Source organism: Rhea americana, unplaced genomic scaffold (assembly GCF_003343005.1).
Source record: "Rhea americana isolate MKP2758 unplaced genomic scaffold, rheAme1 scaffold_124, whole genome shotgun sequence".
Classification (NCBI taxonomy): domain Eukaryota; kingdom Metazoa; phylum Chordata; class Aves; order Rheiformes; family Rheidae; genus Rhea; species Rhea americana.
Window position 1 is genome coordinate 1,617,921 of NW_028185306.1, and position 23,888 is coordinate 1,641,808.

Below are 23,888 nucleotides of genomic sequence, written 5' to 3' on the forward strand. Positions count from 1 at the left end.
AGAAACTAGCCTCATTCAGAACTAGTTGAAGTAGGGCAATATTTTAACAGACAAACTTGGCCACATCCTGGGAAATATCACATCCACAGAAAGACTTCAATTGAATAGTTTGTTTCAGTACTTTTTTGTTCTTTTAATTCTCATCACAGAAGTTAGCTGTCATGAACAGGCAGGCACTTTTCACCTGTCACACAAACATAATCAAATGCAATAAATCTAATTTCTATATAATACAGAAGACTGTGTTCCTTTTGTTCAGTACAGATCCCTAACAACCCATATAATTAAAAAAAAAAACTTTACAAAATTTTGTTTTATAATTACCACCAGTGTTGGTTGCAGTTATCTCTTATGACTGACTGGTCCCTCCACAAAGATCCAAGACATAAGTATGCAGACACAGGCACACTACACACATAGTCTGTTCTTGTATGTGTGCATGTATGTATATATGAACATGTGTGTATATATTATATACACACATACACACAAACGTGTGCATATAACTACACCTACATGTAGGAGTATAGAGAGATATATATATTTAAATATATATATGTATATATGTAAAATCATTTTCAGGAACATTGCAAACTTTCTTATTACAAAGCAAGTAAGCTTAGCTTGTGTCCAAAGCTGACTACATTAGTATAAAATGATTTAAGGTCTGTAGGCTTTAAATACGGTATGTACTGTATATGCATAATGCTTTGTGAATAATTAGATTTAATTTTATTAAAATATTATTCTGCTTCAAATGTTGTGTTTATTTTAGAAGGAACTGACCTTTTTATTACTGTTTTTAAATATTTTAAAATGTTCATGTGATTTTCTAATCTTAAACAAAGCTTTTATGTAAAATTCCTCTAGGAAGAGAGCTGATTTCAGAAGAGCTGACATGTGACCTAATTAGTGGGTGAGCAGTTAAATTTTAACTAAAACCAAATTAAAGTCTGTTCTAAACCAATGCTACAGATCAATGCAATAGTAGTTGACCCTCACATTAACAGATGTCTCCGTGTGTGTGGGAGGGTCAGAACGATGSATAACTCTTCCAGTCATGCACAGCCAGTAGATAAACAAACAGTGGCTGAATGTCCTCTCATTTACATTAGTGGAACTGCTGAACCACTGAGCAAGGCATTGCTTTTTTAGCTTTGTATATAACGATACAGAAATGAATTAACATGTCTGTAAGGGAAAAGAGAATTCAAACCCTTCCATACAAGACCGAATTTTCTTCAGCCTTATGCTAGTGCTGACTCTTGAAAGATCCAAATCCTATGATTTGCTGACTGCTCTTCTACCGTGATGACAGAGGTCTGTGTTTAGTTGATCTTGTGGGATCAGATCTTAGGTGATAGCACCATTGCGCCAGCTAGAATCTCTGCCTGCATTTACTCCATTGAAGCAGGAGTTCTAATTAACAAGGAAATAGAAGCTATTTTGGGTTTTTGTTTTTGAACAGTAGGAGTTAACAGCTTCTGCTCAGTCTAATAACATTAACATCTTTTACAAAGAAAAAGCAAAAATTCTAAAAAACATATTTGTGTTATGCTAGATTTAGAACAATCTGTTGTAAATTAAAAATAAAATTAATGAAAAAATATAATGCATGAATGTTGCTTTATAAAATGCATTTTGTCTAATTTCATCATTTCTCATTTCACATCTTTGCCGAGAGACTGAACAAAATAAGTGGGCTGGAGAAGGAGATTTGGGGCAGGGGAGAAGCAACAACTGTTTCATTGCTCCAAGTGAAGGAAAAGCTCCCTCTCTTACTGCTTTTCTTGGCTCTCAGAGGCTTTGTTCGTTTGCTTCTGTTTATCTGTATTTATCAAGCAGAAGAGTCTGAAATGAGGCTAAATAAGGGAGGCTTTGCACAGTTACGGAGATTGAAAGCTCCCTAAACATCTGCCAATGAGTGGAGAAACAAAACACGTAAGACAACAACTTCCAGTTAGGAGAACTCTAACTGTCCTTTCTCTGCCAAAGAAGAAAGATCTGTCTTCTCAGATACCTTCTTTCTTCCTTTAAGTATACTGAGGCACATGAAGACCCATGGCTTCAAGCTTTTTTTCTTCTAGACACAGGTACAAACCATTGGTTTTGGAAATGTGTTACTTTTCTGAAAAGCAAAAATTCTCTCTCATTTTCAGCTTTTCTAGGCAACATTCCCCTGAAGTCCAGTCTGTTTCTGAACTGGTAGAAATACCTCTGTGTTATAAAAAATAAAGCTGGGAATAACATAAGGGTTGCATACGCATACACTGCAATACACAGTTGTAACATATCCATAAAGGCTCTCACTCAGACCTTTAGGGAATAGGCTCAGGTCCTGCTTAAGCAGTCATTTTGGCTACTTATTTTTTAGCTTCAGCTTTTAAATGTAAGTGTAAATTTTAACCTGTAGATATGGAGAACTATCCTGCAAATTTATGAATAGCTAACACAACTCAGGTGTCAAAGCAATTGAGGCAATCAGAGCAAATGCCTGAGGTGAGATGGTACAAAGCAGCAGAGCTCTGCATGAAGTTACATTAGCTGTGGGCCTAATTCAGAATTGAAAGCAAACACAACAGAGATTCTGAGCCTTTCAATATTTAAGCTGTGCAGTAACCTGTACCACTGGCATGTGCATGTCCACACACATGCACAAATTTACATTAACATGCATGTGTAATACATATCTTGGCCTACCCACATCTGCTTTCCAAAAAGCATGAAAACATTTGCATGCTTTTTCCTCCTCAGTTTTCTCACTCATTCTGTCTTCTCTCCTCCACTTGTCGCTTGGATTCAAGAAAAGATAGGCCCTTTTCAGTGCTTGAGGAAAAAAGGCTGTTGGTAATGGCTTATAACTGAGAGAGCACTGATACTTGTTAAAAATACCCAGTGGGAGTGAGAAATCTCAGCAGGGAAGTTCAATGTTTTAGAATCAAGTAGAAGTAGTTTTGTTTGAAGCAATTTAGTCCACCAAATTAAGCTAACATTGTAGTCTTCAATTTTGTTCTCCCCAGGTCTAATCTAAACTAGTTACAGAACCACTGATTTTGGTGTCCTTTTTCCTTCTTTAGACAGCACATCATGCTACTTAGGTGACAATAAAGGTGGGCCACTCTTGCCTATGGGAGAGAGAGGACCTCTTTTCCAGAGTACTGCTTGGAACCACCACATATGCTCACCTAGCACATCTCCTAGGTCTCCCATCTCACTCCTATCCCCAGGCAAAGCTGTCCTTCCCCTCCCTGCTCCAGACCCGCCTAGCAGTTACCTCTGTTTGGTGAGTGCAGGTCACTCATCTGAACTTGAACACAACTCATCAACGCTACAAGTAACCTCTGAAAAAAAMCAAAAGCACTGCTTTATAAAGTCTCCGGCTACCTGCTTAAGGGAAAACCTCAAGAGTTTGCTTCACAACATCCAAGTTGTGCTCTCCAGTCTGAGCACTGCTGAGCTAGCCCCGACGTGAATGGAATACTGACAGACTGCAATAATAATGGCAAGGAAGGCGTGATTTCTTGAATTCAAGTTGTACAGAACACTGCTTCTGCAAATTAAAAGCCTTCACATTCTTACACACTTCTGTTAAATATACTTATTTTGTGAATAGATGTGAGTATTGTGAATAACATTTAAGGTTAGACTCTTTGTAAGATGGCTTAAATCAGAAGTAATTAAATCCAGTGGATGCAACAGTGATAACTACCAAGATTTACCTCACAGTGGGAACTGGGTACAGAGGGTACCTACACTCTCAAAGTGCTCTCCCTGCATTGGCACACAGAATGATTTTTTTTCTATATACTCCACTCACTCTTAAACAGAGCAGTTTGTAATTTTCAACAATACTTCTGCAGACCCTGAGAGTGGCTTTTAGATGTTTCAACAATATTTTAGTGGAACCAATATTATAATGGCTTTTTCAATAGCTGAGGTGCATTTTATTCAACACAGAAAAGTTGAATAGTTTTCATGCTAAGAACTTTTCACCAAAACACATGTATACACTCCTCAAATGTACCACATAAGCATGACATGTTCCAAGCTAGCTCTACGGAAAAGTAACACACAGCAGTTCATTCATTCATTCAAGTGTAAAACATGACATAAGTTGTCTCAAATGTAATAGGTAAAGAATTGCAAGTATAGTGAAAATGAAGAACATATAGGAAATTAAGGAGAAGAGTCTGCTATGTTCTACTGATGATTGAAAGATCAAATAAAACAAATTGTAATACTTAAATAAGTCATCATATAAGAAAGGAAACCTCACATAGCTAAAAACACAGAAATCAGAAAGCTGTATTTATTATAATTTCATTAGCGCCTGTATTTAGTCTCAGATAAATAATAGCAATATTTTTGTTATTTTAATCAAAGTGACTTCTGTAAAATGTCTCCCCTAGTAAATGCTACAACTGTTGCATGTGTGTGCAAGCAGGTGCAGAAAGGAACAGTAAAGGCAGAAGAACAACTTCTGTTTTTCCAAGTCAAATACTGAGCACTGCCTTGCACCATATGGAATTAATTATATCCCTAAAAATACTTGAGTTCCTAAAAGAGCAAACTGATGCAATAAAGATGGGATGTGAGAGTATCCTGAAACACATGCAGTCACTTCCCATGAAGGACAAACTATAAATGGGGATTCTTGTTACTATCTTGCCAAATTAAATTTTACATTCTGAGAAATAATTATTTATTTCTGTATCAGATGCACAGTCTCAATCTTTGGAGGTTTTTAAGACTAGATTGGATAAAACCCCGAATCACCTGGTCTGACCTCACAGATGACACTGTTTTAACCAGGAGTTTGACTACATGACTTCTTGAGGTCCCTTCCAATCTGAATCATCCTATAATCCTATTTTTGAAGGGTCTGCAAAGCATAATATAAACTCATTATTCCAAATTGCTGCTGAGGGTGCGTGGGGGGGGAGGGAAGAAGGAGAGAAAAAGAATCTGCAAACCAAAAAGATTGGAAGTCACTACTTCAATAGATCTCATTGTTTCTGGCTGATGGCAAGAGATACCATAAACAATTTTCCTTGGAAAAACTGTTACAGATTAACTTAATATGTGGACACTAAAAGCATGATTCACATTYTCAAGTTAATTTAAAGCAAAAAAAGCCTACATACTTAACCTGACATCAGATGTCTACACACGAAGCTAATACAGAAAAATCTATTCTTCTCTATGCAGTGCTTTAGCTTTTCATTCAAGCAGGCTTTTAGAACAAGATAATTCTATTATTTTAGCATTCTTTTAATTCGCATGAAATCAAGTCATAAAAAGTTTAGTAATATTTAGGATATCTACAAGAGCTAGAAGATATATCTTATAGCCAGAGATAAGCAGTAGATATTAAAGTTTATTATCTTTTGACATCCTAATCCTTCACAGAACGATAATGAAAATATGGAGCAAACCTAACTGAAGATAATTGCAACACACACACACACACACACACACACACACCTTTGAATAAGGTGCCACAAACTATTCAAACATACGTTATGTGGAGCTGCAGTCATATATATTTACTCTTTCTGGAAGAACTTTTTTCTTTCCCTCCAAATTGCAAGGGAACATGCAGCGCAAGGCAAACTAGAAGTTCCCCATTTCTTTCTTTACTAACCTCTTACCTCATTACCATTAATGAAAACCATCATTAAAATACATGTGGAGGTGTTTGTTTGATCGCCAGCATACAACAGCTATGCACAAATATCAAGGAACACAGTCTCACTTCCAAATTTAAATTCAAATTTTAATGAAAGTACTAGTAAATTGTAAGGCTGATTCAGATTTGAGACACTCAGTATGCAGCAATTAGCACACTTTCAAGAGCTGTCCAGATATAGAATTAATATGTAGTTACTTACCTAGTCAGTGCACAAASAGCATGCAGAATGACCTGTGACATTTTTATGCTGAATCTAAAACTCCTTTTTACTGGGAAGAATATGTACTTAATTACATCAGTGAATCATGAGTCTACTATACACCTGYCTACTCTTCAGTATAATTTTTTTCTAGGTTTGAAAAGCTATTTGCTGCTGCTATTTTCTTCTAGAAGAAAATAAACAAGATTCACAGAATAGATCACGTATGTAAATCACAACAACACTGAGTCTGAGGTATTAAAGGACCACATCCTGATCCTTAYAATTGCATGATGGTATCACTGTGACAAGCTTATTTTCCTCACTGAACATCTATGTATGAGTAGTAAATGGAACTGCATTATTCATGAAAAAACATTTTTCTTCATCTAGCTACTTATTTTTCTAATGCCCCCTTGGGAAGTTCACTGATTATTAATGAATGCAGAATATGGCTATTCTCTTTGGAATGGAAATTAGATGGACCAAATTAAAGTCTCCCATAGAAGGGATCTGCCTCTTTCATGCATTATTTACATTTTATATACACTAAAACTTTATGATATTGTAAAGCTGGAAATACAAAGAAAGTTTAGATAACTTGATCTAGATAAAATACTTAACTGCTATGAACTGCAACAAATTCTGTTTGTATAACAGGTTTTTGTATAATACAGTTAACAACACTACTGGAATATTTTGCTTCCAGAAAAAAAATCTCCAGAATGACTTGGAAAATTGTTTACTGTACAAATAAAAGCACTTGCACACTAAGCATATTATTCAGTACTTTTACATCACCATGAAAACATGTGTGCAAGAAGCCTAAATATACACAAATAAATGTATCATACTCATTTCAGTCATGAACAACAAGATGTGAATATTTCGTTTGTGACTAACTGTAGTTACTACAATGCAAACACCTCTAACAGAAATCCAAAAAGGTTGAATACATCTCAGTATCAAAAATATTGAGCAGAATCATACCTGAATTACATTTGATAACACTATCGGAGTATGCATAAAAAGCACAGGATTATATAGGACACCACTTATTGGCTTGAACTACACAAACACACAAAAAGAGCTACAAGGTCTTTCCAAAAATTCCTAAACATACAACGATCTCAGTACATCATATTAAGCTCCATCCTTCCAGTAAAATTAGAAGTTACATCCATGTCTAGTCCCTCACGTTCATGGATAGCTCCAATCACAAAATCTGAGTACTAAAACTGATAATTGTTTGCCATTCAGGCCAACACATTTTCACAAATGATTTTGATTAAGAGTGCTGTTGAAGTATCTATTGTCAAGCTAGACACTTCTGTTCCTCCAAATTACTTTGTTTAAGAGAATTTAGAGAAAAGCATGGGGTGTGTTTACCACATAAGGTCTATTTGGCCAGTAATTTTACTGATTCAGATGAAGATTCATTGAAAGCCTCTGAGATAAGCCAAACTGATAAAAATCCAGATTTCCTTGGGGAGAAGCATTAGGTGCATAAAAAAAGCCAGCTGAAGGTAACTACACCTCTACTTGAATAGTATTATCTGATGCATACATAGACAAATAGCTTGCCTCGGAAAAAAAAGAAACAAAGGAACAAAAAACCCTATAGCAACAAGCTGGGGGTATGGGAAAATTTTACCTAGAATATTTTGCTTTTAAAATGAAATTTATTGATGTAGTTCATTCAAACCCCCATAGTTCTGCAGTGTATGCCACCTTAGACAGTATACTACCACTGATGAAAAATACCTACATCAATTTAAATTTTAGGCTGATATTCTATTTGTGTAAGTTATCTATCCATGTATAAAAAACTGCCTATATTTCTGACCATAAGCTTTATTCTTGAATAAACTCAGGAGCTTAACACAGAAACTGACTTGTCTGGAACTACACAGATACACATGCTTCTAAAAATACTAAAAAATGTAAAAAGTATTTATTAGTCAGAACTGTGCATTTAAAACAAAACAAAAAAAACAGAACAAAAAACACATAACCCTAAACTATCAAAGTAGATGTCTTATCAGGCAGAAAGACGCAAATCTCTGCAATAGTTTCCATTCACAGCAGATTCAGTTTATTTCTTCTAAACTGAAACTYTAACAGGTTGGTGATCCTTTTTTTCTCCAGGAGTTCAGCACTCAGATTGCCATAATGCACTGCAAGAACTGGAAGGGGAAATAATAAGCAATTCAGTATTTGGCAATGCTGGACATGTGACTTATGCCAGTACACTAACCATTAAGCATACTCAAAAGGAATGGACTACTTCCATCCTGCCAGAAGTAGATATGTATGTAGAGAAAGAAAGTAAGTTTAAATACCACAATTAAGATCAGAAAACAACTTTGAACTTGTCTACTAGACAAAAAAATTCGCAAGTTGTATGAAGACATATCTAAGGTTTGCTCTGCTTTAGGGTTTTTAGCAATAAAGCTCACCACTCAATCTGATTTCATAATGTTAGTTATAGCATGTCAAAATGATAGTCAACTGAACAGTTTACAGCCTGCTATCTGTGTTATACTGGCAGCTTCTGAGACGATCTAGCAATCATTTTGTATAGTAATAAACAGTTATACCACTAAAAAGCAGTATTAGTCTCAGCGGAACCCGTAGCAAAAGAGGTGAAAGCAATCAATATCAACCGTAAGAATTATGTTCTCAATATGAAGATCCCAAGTGAATTATACCATGGGACTAACTTGAAGATAAAGGAGCTTTGCAGATGTTTTAATGATGTATTTGAAGACAGTAGCATACATAAGTAAAATGCACACCATCATGATTGATGGCCATGCCTTTATCTGAATTTTCTTCTCGAGAAACTGTAAAGGTTTAACAGAAGTTCAGATTTCAAATGCTCACACTGCTGTAGTTCACGATTAAAAAAAAAAAAAAAATCCTTATCAAATCCATGTGGCAAGTTGTATTAGCTAATACTTACATCATCATATACAAAATTCACAAATCCCTGTTGCATGTTGTCTCTTCTCCGGAAGAAATCTAAGGAAAGGATAAGATGCAAATAAACTGGAGCTACGCATCACTCCACAAGCTATTAACAAAACACAAAGATGAATAAAGTGTTTTCAAGTTCAGCTACAATTACTGCTTACAGTGTTTTCAAGTCACTTTTTCCACAACTTTAGAACCAATTAACCATTTCTCTCTTTTTCTGTGCCTGAAGGAGTTCTGCTATAATGAATACTGCACAAAATATTCCCCCAAAACTTGGACATTGTTAAACAATTACGTTAACAATTTGCATTTGCACATATACCAAAGCCTCCAAATCAGACTTTAGCACAGCTATCTAGTTGAACAGATGAAGGATATTATGCAATTATAAACTATTTTAGAAAGATACCTGTCAATGCCCGTAGCTTCACGCAGCATGCTACATAGTCATCAAAAAAGATTCTGCCGCTTTTGCTGTAACGTTTTACAATAGCAGTCAGTGTTTGTGGACTCAGCCTGTAACCTAGACATAAAAGTCAGAAGTTCTATATTAGTCATCTATCATTGCCTTGGTGGGAGAGAGAAGGGGGTAACACGTGAATAAAGAATCTTTTATTTATTCATTTATTTTCTTCAGAGGTCTACCTGAAGCAGGTATTTGGAACATGAATTTTTCAAAATTAATGTTTTAAGCAACAGCCACTAACTCTTTCAGGATATATTTATATGTAATATCCCATGCAAAAATATATGCTACACGTAATTATACACATACTATAACAAAATGCAAGTTTTAAAAGCCACCTAAAAAAGAAAAAAGATAGATAAGTATCACTGCTCCTCAAACAAATTAAATTTTATGAAGACAAAAATCCATTGGCTATTGCTAGTTTACACTGCTGCTGTGATACTTTCAGTACAGAAACCAGAGAACTATGTCATAGCTAATATTTAAGAGTGTAAAGGAAGAACAATTTGTCAGTCTAAATCTGACTCCAAAGAAGCAGCATGAGTATGCACCTACTCTGTATCAGAATTCAGATTTGTTATGGCTTCTGAGTACCCCTTTACACTGTGCAGAAATATTGTTCTCTTAAGGAGACTGTACTTCAATCACCCACCTGTTGTCTAAGGATAATACACTCAGACAAGGTCTCATCTCTCAATTTTTTTTACCAGAAGGGCTAATACCTCCTTGCCCCCCCTCTCCCCTCCCCCCAAAAAAAGAAAAAGACTAAAAGTTTCATTTAAGACTTTGTCATTAAAGGGAATAACACATTCAATCTCGCATATAGTAGTTATTTAAAAGGAAGCTTGAGCTCTTATTCCTTACACAATCCATCTCCCCACTTGAAAATATCATTCCCTACAAAACCCAGTAGTAAAACTGTGGAGTTCTCCCTTCTCTCTAACCTAATTGGATAGTGTGCAATTCAGAGACCATACAYGAAATCTAAGCAACAATACAACTCTCGGCCATGAAATCTGATCATATTTCCAGTATTTTAAATTGTTATAATCTGTCATTTATCTTACTATTAAAATAAACTGTATAAAAATGGAAAGTAAAGATTATGAAAAAACCTCCATGCTTGCTTACCCATAGCTGCAATGACTTGAGTTAATTCATGAAGTTCCACAGTCCCACTTTGATCTCTATCAATTATCATGAAGTTTTGCTTCCAGGCATTGATAGCTGCCCAGAGTTCTTTAAATTCATTAAATCCCATTTTTCCTGTATAATCTCTCTGTTTAGTTCAGTTAATAAGAATAACTTATGCAAAAATCTGGTCAGTTTAACAAGAATGAGGACACTCTGTAAAGTTACAAAATACAAGGTATGCAAGTCAAACAAAACAGTGTGGTTAAAGATGATACACCTCACTGCAAATGTGCAAACAAAACCAGTATTCAAAAGTACAAGTTTAGGTAATTTAAAATTCAAGTTTTTCCATATCAGGTTTAAGGCGATACCAAAACTCCACTAAAGTCTTAATAGGTGTATATATAAGGATACATCCAGCATGGATATCATAACTCTGCAAGTTTCCAGAGTGAATGCTGAAAGGGTAATTAAAATAATTAAAAAAAAAATGTTTATCATTGGTATCATTTTTCATACTTAGTTTCAGCAATAACAATGACTATGAATTCATATTTTTGGAAGCAAGAAAAAGTCAGGTAGAAGAATCCTAAAAATGCTCCAAAATTTTTAGTAGGACCACTACAGATAAATTAACTGATAAATTAACTTCTCTTGGAGGAGTGCTGTTCCTACCATTATTTAATTTTCAAATGTGACAGAAATAGATAAGGCATAAAAACCCTCAGTCTTCTCAACTTTGTGCCTCAGAAGGAAGTCAGCAAGGCAGTGGTGAAAATCTAATACTAATCTATACTTGTCAAATATAATATTAAGAACCATAAGATCATTATTAGAAATGTATCTCAAGAAGCAGAGGTACCTACAAAAGTTAGAATCACTATAAAAAACTAAAGACTCTGATCAGCATTCTGAGCTAGTTTGGAAGACGAGCCTGTTTTTTGCATGTGTTATCCAATTAAACATGGGAAAAATCTTTGAGCAGAAAATGTATTCTGCTCTTCTTGCTGAGCTGACRAAAATAATTAGAAGAATATGCACTGAAAGCCTGTACAGATGTGCTAGCATATATGCTGATCTTCAGAACTAGCAGTGAAATGAATGAAATGCCAACACTACCAGACATCACTGAGTAAAAGAAAGAAGCCAAAGAAGTCTCCTCCTTGACAAGGAACTAAGAACAGAAATAATATCCATAAAAGCAGTACTCAGAAATAAAAGACAACCATTCTGCCACAGCATAACATTCATTATCTTACGAGAATAGGTCCCACTGATTCCAGATTGCAGTAGACATCTCTGTAGTTCTTCAGCATCCACTTTTCCATCCTGTGGAACAAATGCATACACTTGTCACAACTGACAACACACTTAACTTACAAAAACTACCTGTGATTATTAATGCATTAGATACCTGTACTGACATCTAAACATTCTTACATCATTAAGAAGTTACTATAACAAAAGAGCACCTRATCTAAATCAGAAGTGTTAAGTAGAAATCTCTGCTTTACTAACAGAAGTGAGAAGGTAAATGGATAATTAAACATCCCCTGAACACACTCAGAGCACTAGTAAGGTATTTTCTAACGTAGAATTTACATATGAACAAAAATTTTSATCAACTTGCTGATTAAGATACTTTATATCATTTTAAGTACTTAATATCAAGATGCCTTCTAGATCATTAGCATCCTCATTTTGAAATAATCAAAAGATACTTTTCCTTTTCCTATTACATCTTTTCTTGATATTTCAGAAGCCACTTGCATATTTGTTGTCACACCTTTGCCTAATGTAGGGATGTTACTCTTAATCCAACCTGAGTAACAGTAACTGCTGTGCAGTTTCAAGCAGTGTTTGTTTGCTTTTACAAAGAAAACTTCCAAAGAAGCTGTATCACAAGCAAGCTACTGTTATTTGCCACTGAATTTAGCCTGCTGCAACTGAGAAGTAAAACAGTCTTAACATGCACAGAAGTTAAGCCACAAAAGCTGACTTCATAACTGTTTAAATTAATACATTTTATTTCTCTACTAACATAGACTCAGAAAGGCACGAGTTAATTCAGCTCAGCTGACAAATATTAACACATTAAATGATGACATTATTCATTCAGTCATTTACAGAAAAATACAACATTCATGTTCCCCAAAAATCATACTGGAGATGTTCAACACTGCATTTCATTAGTGAGTTAASGGCCTGCAGTATACATGCACACAAGCATGGCAGAGTGAATTGGGATTTTGCTGTTTTAAAGGCAATAAACAGAAAGCACTCAGCCTTCGTTCTCTCCAATCTGACTTACAAATCATAGAAACTTCATTTGTTAGTCAATATTATTTTATTTGCACCCTTTCTTGCACCTGTCTGGTATTCAGCATCATAGTCTCCAACTTGTTTTTGGTGCATGTTTAAAAACAAAACAAAATAAAAAAAACAATGAAAACAAACAAAAAAATCCATGCCTGAACATTTGTTTCCCTTCCTTGCTAATACTGATTAGCGATAGAGTGAAATAACAAATCAGAGCAAGATATAAAGACCAATCGAAAACCAAAACATCATAAAACATACAGATCAGTCCTCTGAAGATTCAAAATCAGAAAATAAGTTCTGGGAACACCCATATTAGATATTCTGAAAATGACTCAAGCCAGCATTCCATGAAATAAACTAAATACGAGATCACCTTCTTTATAACTGAACATARAGGAATTTAAACTGAGATCTTCTGACTTCTCTGAGAGATTTGTAGAAAGGCCTTACTGGCTGGACCCCATTTCCCTGGAGCTCAGCACTAGTTTGAGAAAAACAGTATTTTGAAGTGGTTAATGAGTATAGATGACAGAGGCTGCACATAAGAAAAACAACACTTATTAGTGAACTCATCTCTTAGGGAGATTTTAGAAAACCAGTAATTTTTGATTTTATCACTTGACTCATGTAAATCTTTAATTATGGGGATGTAGCACCAAAGTCAAACTTTCTAGTACCACAGTTTTCACTAAGATATTTATTTTAAAAATATACAAAAAGGTAAAGTCTTAGAAAAGGAAGGATTGACATTTGGTGAGCCTGTCCCATGAACAGACTGAAGTTATTTTCTCCTCCCTTCCCTTCCAAAGACTTTGTACTTGATTTTCATCCTTCCCACATTATCTTTTCAGGACTATGCAAGTAAGGCCAGGAAGACAGCAGACCCACACAAATTCCTCAGTGATACTAACTTTATTCTTACTAAAGGTAACTTGCTTACAAACTGCATGTCACTAGGGAGCAGAGAAAACACCTTCATTTTTGAAAAGTATGAGAAGAGGCAACTGTTACAGAAAGCCAAATTTCACCCATTGCACTAGTAAAGTAGGATTAGTAATATTCTGTGTACTATCCGGAAAACAGTATGTTCTTCATTTACCATTTGCCTCATTCAAGTGCAAAATCAGATCAACAGTGAGCACACTGTTGATCCTCCCATACTCAACCCAGGTAGAAAGTCCCACAGCACCATGCCTCTCTCAAAAATGTAAAGGGGACACTTTTCAATGGGTATAAGCTCACACAAAAAGAGAAAAGTGAACTGAATAGCTTAAATTGTAATGAGGTTACGCTTCTGAATCTTAAAGACAACCTGTAAGTACAATGAGATTCAGAGATATTTCATCCTTCTCACAGAATGCAATTAAATTCCCATACTTCTGTGAATTTCAGAACTACCTGCTCAGTTCTTTGAGAGCCAAGGCCAGCGCTTCCATCACCCCACTGGTCTTGCTACAAGGTAGATGACAGATTGTGATTATGTGCCTCATACTTCAGGAGTGAATCTGTATTCCCCCTACAAAAAACTAAATTTACTATAGTATTATATTTAAGAAAAAATCAGCTACAAAACCAAAAAGTGCTTAGTTAATTTTTTTTAAAGGGTCCACAAAAAAAACAAATTTCTATCACTTCACTCATACTGCGTTACACAAATACATTCATGCAAGGAAGAAACACCATACAAGCATAAAGGTTTTGTTGTGTGGCAAAAAAAGATACTACACTTAAAAACAGACATGAAATGGCACACACCAGTAACTCACAGCTTAATAGGAGTTCCAGTAGAGAGGTGGGGGTATATCATTGATTTTGACAAGGATGATGAAGACTTGCATACAGAAACTGTAAATTCTGCCAACACTCATTGGTGAAGGAAGCAAGACACTCTTAATGAGGGAGCAAATGGACACTAAATTTTCTGTGTTCCACAGAGCAAAACAACCTCATCTGATGAGCCTGAAACCGTGGAGAGATAATGCCTTCAGACTGAGACTTGTCTTGGCCTCAAACACTTTCATAGGACAGTCGTGAAAGTTGGAGTGAAAGAAAAATTAAAAAAAAAAAAAATACACACACTAAAAAGCCTTAGCTATCGTATTACTGTCAGAACTTCAAAATGAAGCACATCTCATGTAACTACTAGTGGACAACAACATGGCTTATTGACAGCTAAACCAAATTCCTTGATAAGATGTAAAGAGCAATGTCACCATTATGAAATCTCCCCATTTTACTCTTTCAGCATTACACAAAGTTGGCTTTTTTGCCACTGTTTTACTGTTTTACAAACAATAMAAGTTTAAACAGCACATGGATGTGCAAATTTTATTTTCATCTTTTTTTTGAATATATTCCCTCAAAACACACTAGAAAGCCCCTACCATTAAATTTTGCACTCCTTTAGCAATATTATGAAAAAAGTTTAAATTTTTTTTTTTAAAAAAAAAAAAAACTCCTTCACAGAACAAGGATTTCTAAAGGCTAGAAAAGCTTATTTGAACTAACATTGCTATAAGGTAACCCATGACAGAAATGTCTTCCATCTCAGTTCGAGAATTTAGAGGAAAGAGGAAATTGCTATGAGTGTGAAGAGATTTAAGTCACTTGTCTTTTCAGCTATCACTCCCATTAAGACAGTGGAATAAAACAATCCTGAATCCAAAAGCAAGCTACTACTATTCATTTCATTACTAGCTACTCAGATAAAGCAATGTTAAATAAAGTATACACGTTGGGCAAAAAGCCTGTTTTTCCACTTCTCCCCACTTGCGGGGCAAGCAGGGGGAAAAAAGCCATACCTTATTTTTGTCACTTCCCCCTCTCATCACCATAATTCAGTTACCTAATAAGAAAGCAGATGCAACCACCTCTACCTGTTAAGAAAGGCCAGAAGGACTTACAAGAACTGTTTGAGGTGCTTCTCGCAACCACAGGATGCTTTTGGCTGTTTACTGCAGTTTTAACACAATACTGGGAAAGGGACCGAATTCCAGTCAGCATCTCTGTTRTATCTACCCAAGGCAGTGCCATCATCTTCTCACAAACATCAAACAAAACTTTCATGTTTCCAGAATAGCTAGCATTCTAACAATAAGCTGCACATTCATACCCAAAGATCAGGATATGGCTCAATCTCAGGATAAAAGAGAAAAAGGCACTCAAACCTAGTAATTCCAGGAAGGCAATTTGGGATTCAATTCTAGTATTATTCCAGGAACCAGACAAAAAGCAATACTTTGTTTACTACTTTCAGCAGCATCAGTTTTAGAGGATACACATTACTCAAACTGTTCAGACATGTCTTCGACTCTGTTGTAAAAATATAGGGCTATCTGGCCTGCAACCAATAAAGTTTAAATGTTATTTTCAAAGGAAATCGTAGGAAAAAACACCACAGATAGGACACCRTTCCTCCTGAGGTGGACAATGAGGAGGGCACTCATTGCCCTCCTCACTTGCACCATTTATCCTCAACACGTCACAGTACTCTGAGCACTCAGGAGGAAGAGAGGAAATCAAGAAAAAGCAAATAGCATTACAAGCACAGCTTAGCTGTTCAGGAGGTCTAAAAAAATTCCAGTTCTCAGAAACTAATTTGGAGTATCTGATAACTGCAGCGCATGTAGCAATAGACAAGCACAATAGCCTTCCTCTATCTGCCCCTGTTTTCACAAGTTAGTAAAAAGGGGCAGGATACAACTCATTATAAAATGGGGAGGGGAGAGGAGGAAAACAACACTGTTCCACACCAACTGAGAAATGAATAAGATAGTAGTTAGCCAGGCAGAGTCAAGGCAGCACAAAGCAGAAGTAAATAGAAGTACTGAGGTCCAGAGCCTATGCAATTTAAGATGGCAAAAGAAAAAAGCAGCCCTTCTAATCTAAAAAAGAAGGTCACTCACCTGTAACTGGAGATCTTCAAATACATTGCTTCTGCAGATCCATGCTCTTGAGAAGGTGCATATTGGCACCACAAAACCCAGAACCATCTAGTAACCTGTGGGGCTGTGCACATGACCTCTGTGAATCCTTGCCAACCCCCATTGGTCTTTTTCCCCCATTCTAAACTACAGAACTCCCTATTACTCCTTTTATCATGCAACATTGGAATGTTAATAAGAGCATTGCAATTTCAAAGCCACAACGAATGCTAATACAGATTTTTGGCGTACAAGGACTGTTATCACTATCTGTTAGCAACATTATAAAAACATCTGCAGTATTTAATACCTTTTTTAAACAACATATAGCTTTTCAAAGCTAGCACATCCTATCCTGTCTAGTCGCATGACATTCATTAGCCCACCCTCCATTCCAAAAATTGTGCAATTTTAAAGAACATAAATGTTAGATATAGGACCTTATGCCAAAAAAAAAATACCTGATGCTTCAAGCAGCATCCATTTTGGAGACTCTAGGTCCTTGCGCTACTAACCTGGGAAGTCATATCCTCACATTATACCTTCCTACCTAATTTCTGTATGCAGTACAGAACAAAGTTAATTGAATTTCTAGCCTAAGAATTTTAGAATTGCATTTTAAGGTTCTGCTATTTGGATACAGAACTATGATACTGATGTGTATAATACAGTACAGAGATTCTAAAGAAGAAATATTATTTCAAGAATGCAGCAAGAATCTGAAGGTGAACTGCTAATATATTTTGATAAGTTTTAGCTTATTAATGTCTATCAAGTCTGTATTACTGTAAACTCTAGTGCCAACTATAATTACAATTATTGTTGAATATTACACTTTACCTGAAGATGAATGATTCTTACTGAGAACATTATGCTAAGGTATTACTTTTCAATAAAAAACACAAACCAAAATTTTACTACGGGTGCTTTGACAGCTGCTTATTTAATTATATTGTTTATATTATCTTACCTGTCCAGCAATTGCACTGAAGTAAGTCCACATGGGGTCTGCAGCAGCAGAGTAAGTACCAGAATATGCAGAATATCCAGAGTATGCACCATAAGGCATATTTKGTACCACTCCTGCCATTGGCTGTCCTATTGCCATTGGCATTCCAGGCATCTGACCACTGTAACCTCCATACTTTTGTAAAAAAACAAATAAATAAAAGAAATCAGTACCTTCATATTAATAAGCTGAAATACTTCTATTTCACAATGAAAATGTACTTTATGCATGATTAAGAATCATCTGTTGCACACCTTATTGTAAAAAAGTAAATCAACTTCAGACTCAGCCATATACCTGAATATACTGTTAAATTATCTCCTCCAAAAGCAGTTTTGAAAATATTCAGTGAAAAATAAAATAAAATGGCACAATTCCAAGAACAGTTTTACATGCTTTTGGCTGCATGTAATTACCAAGGAAAAATTCTAAGAAAAAAAAAAGGTTACTATTATACTACTACTACCATATTTTTCTTTATGACCTAACTAAATGACCAGTTATAGTATTTCCAGTAGTACTATCTCCCTAGGATGTTATTTTTAGCAAAAATAGTTTAGTGTCTATGACCACTGCAGGACCCAGCTGCACACAAGAAACACCAAACATGATGCAACTGTATTTGCACACGGGCAAGGCCCAGCTCAAAGTTCTATTTCCAGTGGCTTCGTGTCAAGACCTTGGCAGTGTTTAAGCACCGACCACGGTCTTCCATGGGGCCCCTCTGTGTAAGCAGCTGCAAGAGACCTTTACACGCGCAGTGCACTTAGCCCACACGCCTGCTCTGCCCYCTGGGCAAGGCCTCCTCTGCCGAGCACTCGCGTCGCGCGCAGGGCCCGGAGAGCGCCGCCAGCAGCCACGCCGCAACCGCCCCGGACACCGCCGCTTCCCCCGAGCCCAACCGGGCGGGCCGGTGCAGTGGGCAGCCCCGGGAAGAAACATCTCCCTCCGGCCCAGGCTGCCCCAGTGGGCGCGGCAGGGAAGGACGGGCGGAAAGGAGGGAGAAAGCGGACGCGCCAGGCTCCCTGCGGGCAGGCGCTGCGCGGAGCCGGCGAGGGAGAGCCCAGCCCGGCCCGGCCCGGCCCGGCCCGCTCCTCTGGGCCGTGCGGGCCCGGCCTCACCGGAACGGCGCCGCGAGCGAGCGAGCGCGCGCCGGCCCGGCCCGGCCCCCGCGCCCCCGGCCCCAAGGCTGGCGCAGAAGAGGGAGTCGCCTTGTCAGGGCCGCCGAGCCGCGCCCTCGCGGGCCGCCGCCGCCCGCGCTCACCCCTCCGAAGCCCGGGTAGGCCATGGCGGCAGCCGCAACACCCAGAGCCCGCCGTCACCCAGCAACGCCGCGGCGCGGCCCGCCGAGCGCCCTGCTATTGGCCAGCGGGAGGGAGCCCCGCCCCTCGCCGGCGAGCCCGCGAGCCGAGGGGCGGCGCCGCGTGGCTGCGGCGGCCGCTGGGGGCGGGCCCGAGGCGGCGCCGGCGCTAGGGCGTGTTTGCGGGCGCTGCCGCTGTCGGCGCGGCCGGAAAAGGCGCCTCCGGCCTCTCCCGCGTTCTGCTGTTTTCCCACTGGCGTTTGAGTGGTCCCGTCAGCTGTGGGTGTGGACTTTTACTCGGCTGGCAAGGAAGATGTTACAATGCGGTCAGAGAACAACGAGCAGGGGATTTCCGTGCTGGGTTAGGAACTGGCTCTGCTGCGCCAGCTTTGCTGAGTTGCCAGTGAAAGAGCCTTGTGTCCTTCCCGTCTCTCTCTGCTAGCRTCCCTGCTTATGAACCTCGTGACTAATTTCAGCCACATCTAAAAGGGAGAAAGGTCTCAGAGGTCTTATTCCTCTTACGTTGCGAGGAACATGAGCGTTCAGCTGGAAGATAGCAAGAGATTCAAAATAGTTCCTTCATAGAGTAGGAACTCGGCCATTGTGTGTTCAACCTAGCAGTAGTTGCAATAGCACCAACCAGCATTATTTTTTTCTCTAAATCCAAATAAATTACAAATGTCTCTAATACTTGTAAAGCATTGTTCTGCCATAAATAACACAGGACCTGATTTACCACTGCTACATATACAATGTGGGAAACAAGGTGGACATGTGACCTACTTATCTACATAAGCTGCACCCAAGTAAATCCTGCAGACCTCAGGCCTTACAACAAACACCTGTCAAACAAATAAAGTGCTAGAGACAAAGAAAGTAAATGAGAAAAAAAAACGCAGTGAGACTTTCAGAAGTCTTGCATAAAGCTGACGTTAAAAAGTGATTGCAGGAGACAAGAATGAAACTGACAAGAATGAAACCTCATATAAGCAGAAAGGAAAGAATGAAAGTAAAACAGAAATGACGTAAAAGATAGGAAACAAAAACAACAATGTATAAATACAGTTATATAAGCCAGAGGGAAAGCACTGTATATATTCACGTGACACCTCTATAACTAAACACGTTCTAAGTATTATTCTGGATGAAACCTAGACAGCATCAAGATCAATGTAAATTAATTACAGACACTGTTCACTTTGAATCAGATCTAAAAGCAAAAATTACCAAAGTCTGGAATGCATATCACTTCTAGTACAAAAAAATCTTTGAAACGTGTCACCTGCAAAAAGGTAATCAAAGCCTAAAGGGAGGTACTAATCCAAGGGGAAAGTGTCCCAGTCTGTGTCCCCTCTAGGAGACTCCAGCCCAGAGAACTGTGACCTGATGAATATGCCTAGCAGAGCTACAGCAATGCTATTCCCCATCCCAGCCTTGTACGCTGACGTCAGCAGGACACCGATAGAACTACGGTGAGCACATCGAACTCAACACCTAAAAGATAAAGAGCCTACTTGAAGTATTACATGATGTAAAGTCCAAAGAATCAGCACAGGACAACCTCTAGCAGTGACTGTCATCATGGCTGTCAAATTTAAGACTCTGGGAAAACACATCATGCTCCTTGTTCTGGGCTGATTAATTCCATATACATACATGTTATAATTTACTATAGACACACATGTATTCACTATGATTTAGCCAGTTGCATACCTTAACTGTTAGTTAAGCTAATACCAGAAAGGCATGTCTGAACTTTGTCCACATACTAGTGGCACTGATACCATGTTTCTGTCAGTGGGGGGGGGGAGTATACTGATAACGCCTGCAGAAGACCTGGCAAGGAGTCAGTGGCTGGCAGARTAGGTGGYAGCAGGCCCAGCATGTGAAAATACACGCTGACCACGTTCCCATCCGGGCCAGGCATACACATTCCGTTTTGTCAACGTCTGCTGCTCCTGAGCAATAGCTGCTCAAGGTTAGTGCAGCTGAAATAAGGAAAGAGTTCTAGGAGATTCAAGGGGCCCCTAGAAAGACGAGTTGAGTCTTGCCTGGGAGTCCGACCTGCGCCTCCAGCAGCCTCCCATCAGTGACTCCTCCTCAYAGCTCCCTGGGCTCCCCATGCAACTTGTAGTGCAAGTCCTTTATTAAACCTACCCTGTTTAACCCCTTGTGAACCTTGAGTGTCTCTCTCTGGTGGTACCTAACCCTCTCTTGCTCACCTTGTGGACACCTGGGGCTTTTGTGATGTGAAGTGTGACTTACATGGGCCTGGAGATATAACTAGGTCCTGGCTTTTGCAGCTGCAGRGAACAAGGGAAGAGGAGAAACTATGGGGGAGTCCTAGTTCTCAGAAGGGTAACAAGACACTTCAAGGAACTTAAAGTCTAGGAATGTGGAGATGATGGTATGTGAAATCACCCTGCTGGCAGTCAGCTTGAGCATCTGAGTTGACTTGTAGTATGTCTGCATGTTTTTATCATTGCTGTCTGTAGCACCCCAGGAAATTAAGTTCAGAACTGTTGCTATAAAATTGCTCACCAAAAGGAGGAAGTGAAATATGCATACTAATTAAGCCATCTAAAATACTTGTAAATACTGTTACTGGATTTCCTCAGAGAAGGCAATAGATGAATGACTTCATAAAAGGGAACATAATTTATCTTCTTTCATTTACTTAACATTAACTTTTAAAACTTTCCAAACATCAGCTTTCAAACATAAACTAGAATTCCTAATATTTTAGGAATTTGGGACACTTAGATATCAAAGAAGTATGGAGCGTTAAATCCTGATTTAGTTCATATAGTGAAGCAGAAATTGGAATTTTGGTTCTTACAATATATGTGTGCTGAGAGAAAAAGTTAAAGGCAAATTACTTGAGAAATCAGTTGAGATGAGTTTTTTCATAAATCTATGTGCTTATGTTTTGATATTTCAATAAAAATAACTTGGATTATATGAAATGTTTGTGCTTTGATGGTTCAGTATTTAGGGGTTKAATTTAAAAGGCAATGCATTTTAAGCTTTTTTTCTGTCTCGAATCTGAAGGCAGAAAATTTTTAAAAACCTCAGACTCAATTTTGRGTGAGAGTCATATCTGAAAAATCTAATCAAATCCATAGCAGACAGTTGCTCTTGTTCTTTCTGATAAATAGAAGCCAGGCTAGTCACGGTTTTTATAGTATACTCTTCTATAGACACTGCAGCATACAATTTCTTTCCTAAGTCTGTTGTTTCTCTTGCTCACCTAAAATAAATTGCCTTGATTTCATTTAAAATCCTGTTATAGTTGGAGGAATTTTTTAGAAACCTTATAATACCATTCAGAAATGATTTCTGCCACTTGCAGTTGACTGGGAAGCATCCTCCCTTTCCTAGAGGCAGTGACCTTTGTTACCTCTTCACACGATCGCAGCAGTGCAACTCCATCTACTGCAAAAGAAGCCTCTAACTGAAGAAAACTCCACTGAGAGCAAAATGCTGTAGCATACCTCTGCAAGACAAGCAGCTGCAGGCACGATGGATTTGAATCACAGAATCAGAGGAGTCTAGCCTGGAAAGGGAAAGCAAGGCCTTAGATGAGGTTATCAAGGGCCCTGTCAGGCCAAGCCTCAGATATTTCCCATGAGGGAGCTTCCACCAGTTCTTTGGCAACCTATTCCAATGTCTAAATGCTCTGATAGTGAAGATTATTTTTTTTTCTCGTATCTAGACAAAATTTCCCTGAAGCAACTTGTGCCCATTGCCCCTTGTCCTGTCACTGTGCATCCTCCCTATAACTACTTCTTAGGAATTGGAAAACTGGGACTAGATTTCCCCCAAAACTTCTTTTCTTTTAGGCTGAATAAACCCCATTCCTTCAACCACATGTGATGCTCTCTAAACCGCTAAACACCATGGTGGCCCCAGTTTTTCAATGTCTCTCTTGAACTGTTGGGGACCAAAGCTATACACAGTAACCCAAGTGCAGCCTAAAAAATAGAGTGCATTTACTCCATTGTTTTCCTATGAAACATCGAATTGAGTTCATGTATCTGCTGTCTTACCTCAGCCACACAGATGGTCCCTAAAACCCCAGGACAGGAACCAAGTCTGCTCCTGAGGCACAATGACATTAGCAGTATGGGTGAAAACACATTGCACGAGAGAGGCCTTTCCTCTCACAAACACTATCCAACAACTCCTCTGGGAAATTCAACACAATCCTCAAAACCTCCTGCTCCTTATGCAAGGTGCAGTTCTTCAAGCTGGCTAAGGTAACTGTCTGGTAGCATATGCAGCTCAAATTGCAGACAAATGCCAAAAACCTGTGAAGACAACACCAGAGCAAACACTGCTCTACGCAAACCCGTTTTACTTCCTCGCTGGCCTTTTGTGGGTCTGTATTCCACAGAAAAGTATACTTTGGAGACGAACACAGACCACCCGTGGTACGTTAACTCCCACCAGCTCAGACTGTCACCTCGGGTGCCCCCCTTGGTGCGTGCCTGGAGAGCCCCAAGATGCCTCTAGAGAACGGCTTCCGTCTTGTAAAAGGAAAATTTGAAACACTCGGTGAGCAGCCCTGGGAACTCCCGAGATGGAAAGCGGGTTTTACACTTCCGCCGTCGGCAAACTCGTGGCTCTCGGTAGAGGTTTCCCTTCACCCCCTCGCCGGGCACAGCTCCCCCGCCCCGTTCCCTCCCCGCCCAACGGCCGCGGCGGCGCGGGGCTGGCAGTGGGGGGCGGGGCCGTGACGGGAACGGCGCAGGCCCCGCCCCACCCGTCACATACGCAACGGCCGCAACCGTAGCGCAAACGAAACCGAAAGCGCCCGGCGGGACGCGCATAAAGCGGGGTCGGGGCCCGCGGCGCGGCG

At 38.8% G+C, this 23,888-nt stretch overlaps 1 protein-coding gene across 3 annotated transcripts; it reads right to left on the bottom strand.

The window, feature by feature from the left end:
* Positions 1–5,755: 5,755 nt before the first annotated feature.
* Positions 5,756–19,057, bottom strand: GCA (grancalcin). 3 transcript variants are annotated; one of them, XM_085325868.1, is made up of 9 exons: positions 17,689–17,779; positions 16,701–16,803; positions 14,194–14,247; positions 11,733–11,802; positions 10,888–10,931; positions 10,471–10,618; positions 9,280–9,393; positions 8,857–8,915; positions 5,756–8,077 (listed from the first exon to the last, which is right to left on the bottom strand). In XM_085325868.1, exons 2-9 carry the CDS (start codon positions 16,785–16,787, stop codon positions 8,051–8,053), a joined length of 603 nt encoding a protein of 200 aa, XP_085181994.1. In that variant the 5' UTR covers positions 16,788–16,803; positions 17,689–17,779; the 3' UTR covers positions 5,756–8,050. The 3 variants fall into 3 exon arrangements, with proteins under 3 accessions (XP_085181994.1, XP_085181993.1, XP_085181995.1); XM_085325867.1 differs by lacking the exons at positions 14,194–14,247; positions 16,701–16,803 and adding an exon at positions 18,992–19,057 and having other exon boundaries at positions 17,689–17,862; XM_085325869.1 differs by lacking the exon at positions 14,194–14,247.
* Positions 19,058–23,888: the final 4,831 nt, after the last annotated feature.